A 6,921-nucleotide genomic window follows, 5' to 3' on the forward strand; every position below is an offset into this window, starting at 1 on the left:
ACCCGCCATCAGGGAGCCTCTCACGCCGGCCTCACGTGGGGCTACAACCACGTGAACGAGCCACTCCGTGCCGCAACAAAACGGCCACCGCCCCCTTGTCCCGGGTCAGCACAGGATGCATTTTGGCAGATCGCTCCTTTTTCTTGGGGTCCATGGACGGTCTCTTCAAACCCGAAGTGTCCCCAGGTCAGGTGTGGGGCTTCCCACTCACTGCCACAGGGCCAGCCTGCAGGGGCCCTTCCGCCACTTGTCTTTCAGGCCGAAAGGGCGAAGGCCCGACAGGCAGTTAAGAGGGAGGGTCTCCCCCAGAGGGCGCTCTACCATCCACCTGCCCACACGGAGGTAAAAGGGGTCCTTTCCTCCCGCTGGTGACGTCCTGGTGCTGTCACAGACATGTCTCACCAAGGGGCAGGACCTCGTTCAGGCCCGACCTCGGGTCCTCAAGTGAGCCCTTCAGAGCACCTCAGTGGCCGCCCTCATCAGGCCCTCGCTGCTCCCGCCCCCCCCACCCCCCCAGCGCGGGGCCAGGGGAGTGGGCAGCCTCGGTGTGCCGTGGCGTCTCCTGCCCCTTCCTCCCTGCCCTGGTCCTGGCAAGGCGTGCTGTGTGCTCACTGACAGCGCACCCGCCCCACACGTGCCTCCCGCCGCCGGCCCCACGCCGCAGCCCAGCTTGTGACGCTTTTCTCTCTCGTTGCCGTTTCAGAAGCCCAGAGGTCATGAGCACCGTCTCAGGTACACGGAGCACGACGGTCACCTTCACCGTTCGCCCGGGGACCTCGCAGCCCATCACCCTGCAGAGCCGGCCTGCGGACTTTGAGAGCAGGACCTCAGGAGCGAGACGCGCCCCGAGCCCTGTGGTCTCGCCAACAGAGATGAGCAAAGAGATGCTGCCCACTCCGCTCTCTGCCGCCGCTGCCACCCCTTCCCCCACGCTCTCAGAGGTCTTTAGCCTTCCAGGCCAGCCCCCGTCCGGCGACCTATTTGGCTTGAACCCAGCGGGACGCAGCAGGTCGCCGTCCCCCTCGATACTGCAACAGCCAATCTCAAATAAGCCTTTTACGACTAAGCCCGTCCACCTGTGGACTAAACCAGACGTGGCGGACTGGCTGGAAAGTCTCAACTTGGGTGAGCATAAAGAGACCTTCATGGACAATGAGATTGATGGCAGTCACCTACCAAACCTTCAGAAGGAAGACCTAATCGACCTTGGGGTGACTCGGGTCGGGCACAGAATGAACATAGAAAGGGCTTTGAAACAGCTGCTGGACAGATAAGGGTGGCTGCTCTTTACCTTCACAGACTTCTTGTTATAAGTAGAGATGGGCTTCTACTGAAATATTCGGGCGGCCAAGCACGGTCTGTGAGCACCAACCCCATGCCACGGGTTTGTCTCCTGGTACCCAAAGAAATGCCGAGTGTGTCCGGGTGTGGCTGAGCGAAAGCCTGGCGGCTCCCCCACCCTCCACGTGGGCTTCACGGGCTGTTTTCTGCGCAGCGGGAGACCGGGGGTGGGGGTGGTCTGCCACCACGAAGAGAGAGTCACGGCCTGCCTTACGGCGCGCAGGTGACCTCACTTTGCCGGGTCCCGGGACGCCCCCGCCGATCCCGCACGGGCCCGGCTCCTGCAGGCAGACACCAGTGTACTCCACATACCTCCTGCGGCCTCCCAGTCCACGGCCTCCAGGAGGACACGCAGTGCTCACTCGCTCCCTTCTTTCCTGTACTTTGCTTGCGGTCAGCCACCCCAGGCCTGTCTGTCCGGTGCCCCTCGTCGGGCCCGGAAGGTAGAGAATCAGTTTTTTCCTTTGGATTCTTTACCCCACCTCCTCCTGCGATGTGCATCCGTGGTTCTTTGGCCAGGAAGTTCTTGGCCGTGGTGGGGAGTCTGATGGGATCGTGCCCAGCTTTGCTTAGCTTTCTTTCTTTATTTCTGCAAATCTATTAGCATAATTCCAAAGTGGCCAAACAGATGTCACATGGAGTTAGTCAAAGCACAAAGTCACGATTCCGAGGAGGAGGGGAGGCCGGGCCCTGGGAGCCGGCCCGTGTGCGGCTGCCTGGGTCCCCCCCTAGGGGAAGAGCAGGGAGCTGTCCGCCAGGAGCATCTCCGGCACGGTGAGAAGGGGATTCTCGGCCTTTCACAAGCTTTTAAAATGGAAAGTGTGTCGCATTCTGCAAAGATCAGAGCAGGTGAGCGTCCGCTTTCCCACGAGGCTGAGACATGACGTTAATGGCGGGCACGTGCTGCTACGGGGGAGACCGCATCTTCCCCAGGGCTGGGAGGGGGATGGGGGGTGCAGTGACCTCTGTTCTGAGCCCAGCAAAGGGTAAGCGTGTCTGCCGAGGTCACCCCTCTGCTCTCTGAGGCCAGGGAAGACGATCCTCGGGGGCTCCCCCGCCTTCTCTCAAGTGTCTGGGAGCCCCACCAGTCTGACTGGTACAACAGGCTTTTCGAGAACCCGGTGGGTATGGCGTCTACGCAGGACCCGGGGTCGAGAACACGCAGGGGGCTGCAGGCTGATGTGCGAGTGGACACACGAAGAAAGGACAGACAGGGAGGTTTCCCGGGCTGCACCAGGCCCCCCACGCGAGGCTTTCTTGAGTCGCACCCGTCCTCTTCCCTGGAGTCCCCTCCCCGGTGACAATACCTCCGATTTCCAAGGGAGGTTACCACCTGCACAGGGGTCACCGGACATCCAGCCAGGCTTCCGGCACATTCTCCCACACTTGGAAGAAACTCGAACAGCAGGTTTTGGCTTTTATTATGATTTCAGAACTAGCCTAGCCCATCTCTAATTATAAAAACACAATTTTTTTTTTCCTTTCTTTTCTTTACGCTCACAATCAAGTGTCTGATTAGGTCTGGAACAGCTCTAGAATGAACACATAAAATTTAGCAATTTAAAATCTTTCTTTACTGCAAGTTTAAATAGTTGTACAGATAGTTTATAAGCACAATATTTTAAGAAAAAAAAGTGGCTGGTCTACTAGGCAGCCTTTGTGCCACTTCAGTGCTAGAAAGTTACAGAAAAAAAAAAAACTTTTGTGATTTAATAATACTATTTCTGTGGAATTATAAAAGTATGACCTTTTTAAATCAACCTTATTTGGATGCATCTGAACCAGCAGAGCTGTGTTATATTTTCTATCTTTGCTAGAACTTCGTCATCAAAGGACAATTATTTCTTCCGAAGTGGTTACAATTCACAAAGCAGCGGTTTCTCCAAAAACACACACGCACCCCCCCAACACCCACACACAGACACACCACTACAGACGCACATGCACGCACTCCCCCCCACACCCCCACATGTACACTCCCCACACACACACACACACACACATGCACAGTTTTTCCAGCCACACGGCCCTGAATTGGAAACCGAGTTTCGGACCTTCCTCCGCTCCACACCCCTCTGCAGGTCAATCTGGATCTACGTGCCCCGCCCAGACTCGATATCAATTGAAAGCGAAGGCGCTTCTCTCCCGTGCCCTTTCCGTCTCTCCGTCGTGGGGTGCGCCCTGACGCCGTGGGTGGCCTGCTGAGGCCGCCTGCTCGTTCAGAAAGTGTAAAGGTGATAGTTTGGCCATGATCTGTCTTCCATTCGGTGAGATGGCAAATCCAGTCTGTACACCACTTCACCGGGGCTCTTCTCCCTCTACCTACTGCTGGCATCACCTCTGCGGCCAATGTCAGGGACACGCCAGAGCGAGATGAGAGTGAGGGAAAGGCGCCTCGAGGTTGCCACCTGGTGGCTTTAGATTTGCTGATCTCAGCGGCCAGCCGGTGAGGGCCGGCTGCCACTCCCTTTCTCAGACTTCAAGCCACGGGCACCTAACCAGAAGCAAGCAGACTGCAAGAGAAAAAAGAGCTGAGCAGTCTTTAATTTCTGCCTTGTCTCGTTATAGAAAAGTCACAGGACCCGCAGAACCTATTGGCCTCCAGAGTAACCCGTGTTGCCGAGTCTGTCTCTAGCCCTAGTCAATGGTTTTGCTCCAGAAAGCAATAGTTCCTCACTGAAATTGCCGCCCACTGTTCTCCCCCCGTCCCCGCCCTCCTTGGACATGTTAGGACCAGGCCCTATTCCATGCCCTCTTCCGTGGTGGGACAAACGTCAAACTGCTCATTCTAAGGATCATGTTAATACTATTCCGGGTTTTCAGATCAACTTTTGTTACCTACTGTAATTTAAATAAACTGCATTTACATGCCTAGTCTCTGTGACATTGTGTACACAAAACCAAAATCTCTCACGATGTAAATTATGTACACCTGCCAAGACACCTTCTCCAGGGTGTCTGTGCACATTTTAAGTTGACTCATAAACTAGAAAATGACTCAGTGTGACTGTTGATTTGCTGAACTCTGCACATCACAAGTGGGTTATTCGTGGCACTTCAGTTAGTAAAATGGTGATTTTTTTTTTTTATTCCCGAGTTACCGAACAAGCAAGCATCGCCCAGGTGACCTGGCAGTGACTTCGTGTGTGGGCCACAAACACGGGTTTTTCCCATTAACAAGTTTTTTTTTGTTGTTTTGTTTTTTAGAAACTACTGTTTCACACTACAGTTTGTGTAACTTGTGTTCGCATTCTCTGTGTTGCTGTTACTTTTGTGCTTTTATTCCTTTTAAACTTTATTTTGAAAAAAGAAAAAAAAAACGAAACAAAAACCGAGCTCCTGTAATTTGCACTTCCTCCTAATCCTTCAATCTCTTGTATGGCGACCAAAACGACTGTAAGAGAAATAAACATGCGATTGCACTAAGGTTGTGGCTCTGATTGCACACAGGGTAAGCTGTCTGAGCGGACGCAGCTGCCAGCCTGTCCCCTCACGTAGGCAGGACAACACCGCCACTTTACCTCCAGGAAACTGACCAGGCACTAGGTTTCGTCAAAGAGCAAGAACCTTCCTTCCGCTGAGCTCACCCGCCTTGGCTCGGCTTCCCCAAGCGCTCTCCCCGCAGAGCCGAGGGCATGTCGGCGTGCATGTCCGCAGGCTCGGTGAGAGCCCGGCCGAGGCCTGACCGTCCTCTGGTTTGGGACGGAAGTGGGGGTGGTGCTGAGGGGGAGCCAGCGTCGCAGGCAGCTCTCCTTGGAGCACAGACCCCGCCGCCCCCACCTGCTAGTCTTCCTCCCACCAGGCCCTGGGGCCGCAGCACGGGGCGGCCTCTCTCTATATCGTGCAGCCAGCCATGCTTTGGTGAGCTGGTGGGCCTCCAGGCTCAGGGTAAGAGGATTCGGGTCTTTTGGCAAAGAGCTGAGCCGGGGAGACAGGGACCGTCCCTGTGTCTGTAGGGAAGTAGGTTTTAAATACTGAACCTCTTCTTTGGCTTCATCAGTGAAAACCTGATGTCTTTAGTTCTTGGACAGTTTCTACTATCCTGGCATATTCTCCATTTGAACAGTGGCCACTGTGTCTTCATGTTCATGAAAAATTCTAATCCTCAAATCTCTCGTAGGTTACCCTCCCCTAGGCCTCCTGCCTCGCTGTCCAGTGGCCTCTCCCAGACCTTAACCACCCCCCTCCCCCCGTCACCTGCAGTGGTTTCCTCCAGACCTCCTGTAGGTAAATGTTACCAGTTTCTCTTAAGGGGAAAAAATCTGAAGAGTTTTTCTTGCCCTCGTACTTTGAGTCACATTAATAAGCAGGGCACTGGAGTGCTTTTCTGTACCTGTCGCTCTCCATGTACACGCCGGGTGGGTGGACGCCCTGCGGCGCCCGGGGGAGCACAGTCCCAGCCGCTCCGGGGCAGCCGTGTTCCGGGGGGACGCGGGGAATTTCCCAGCCCTCGGCCTCCAGCAGACCTGACCACTTCAGTTTCCAAGCTGCGCTGTATCAGTGACTTTCTTTCTTTACTGTTCCTGTACTGTGTTTCTCCATTCCACAGTCTTTACCGTTTTGTGTTTAAGATGACAGCAAGAACTGTCCACTGCTTCTACTCTGGAACTCTCTGTTTATAGCAATTCTGAAACTTTAATATGAGCCTTCAAATAAATACAGAAATGAAAAAAAAAAAGAAAAAAATCAAGTGTGTGCCTTGGGTGTTTTGAACCTGATCTGCATAAAAACCATATTGTATTCAAATGCTGTATATTTAACGAAAGGATAAATCTATCTTCACTGTATTAATGTAGCTGATACAATAGTCATAGTGCCTTGTTTTCTGAACTGAGAAGCCCGTATCAATGCACAACGTAAAGTAAAACCGATCCGAGAAATGAAATGTTGAGGAGACCTGGACGTGGTTCTGGAGCCTTCATCCAAAGGCTGTGCCATGTACACAGTCGTTTAAAGTAAAAAATAAAAAGAAAATTGAAATAAGATTGTGTTATCAGTTAATTTTCCATTGAAAGTGCTCTCTGCTCTAGGACTTCCGCTGTTTCCGTGGACTTCACACGGAGCATGTCTGAGAGGCCCCGTGGGCGAGAGGGCGCACGGGCAGGCGTCCTGGGGCCCCACCTGCCGCCCTCATTGACTTACCGAAGTCAGCCGTGTTGACTGTTGGCACACTTTGTGAAAAATTTAACAAAATGTTTGTGTTTAGTGACAGAGGCCACTCATCACAGAACTCTTTCCCATGTTTACAAGTGAAAGAAGCGGCAGCACGCAGTCCATTTCTCTTGTAAAAAAAAAAAAAAAGACAGGAAATACACCACATCTGGCCTGACGCCACCACGCTCCATGTGCTGCAGGTCACGTGAGCAGCCGGCGTCATCCTAGGAGTTGTCCGGGCGCAGGGAGCGCGCCAGGAGCCACTGCTCCACCCACAGGGCCAAGTGCAACTGGGCGACGGCTGAGCTGGCCCAGAGGCGGGGACGCGGCACGAGCTGTGTCCCTCACCACACCTCCGGGCACTCTATCCAGCACGTGTCTGGAGGGAGCAAGGACCTACATGCATGGGGTGTGCCTGTTTCTTGC

General features: G+C 53.9%; 1 protein-coding gene across 1 annotated transcript in view; it reads left to right on the forward strand.

Annotated features, from left to right (window-relative positions):
- Positions 1–6,279, forward strand: part of SHANK2 (SH3 and multiple ankyrin repeat domains 2) — a gene marked incomplete at its 5' end in the record, with an annotated part of 263,327 nt that extends 257,048 nt beyond the window's left edge. The window contains 1 exon segment of the mRNA XM_077766560.1: positions 704–6,279. Coding sequence (XP_077622686.1) covers positions 704–1,274 — 571 coding nt within the window.
- Between the last annotated feature and the right edge of the window lie 642 nt (positions 6,280–6,921).

The sequence above is a fragment of the Crocuta crocuta genome, unplaced genomic scaffold (genome assembly GCF_008692635.1).
Source record: "Crocuta crocuta isolate KB4526 unplaced genomic scaffold, BGI_CrCroc_1.0 scaffold636, whole genome shotgun sequence".
Taxonomy (NCBI): Eukaryota; Metazoa; Chordata; class Mammalia; order Carnivora; family Hyaenidae; genus Crocuta; species Crocuta crocuta.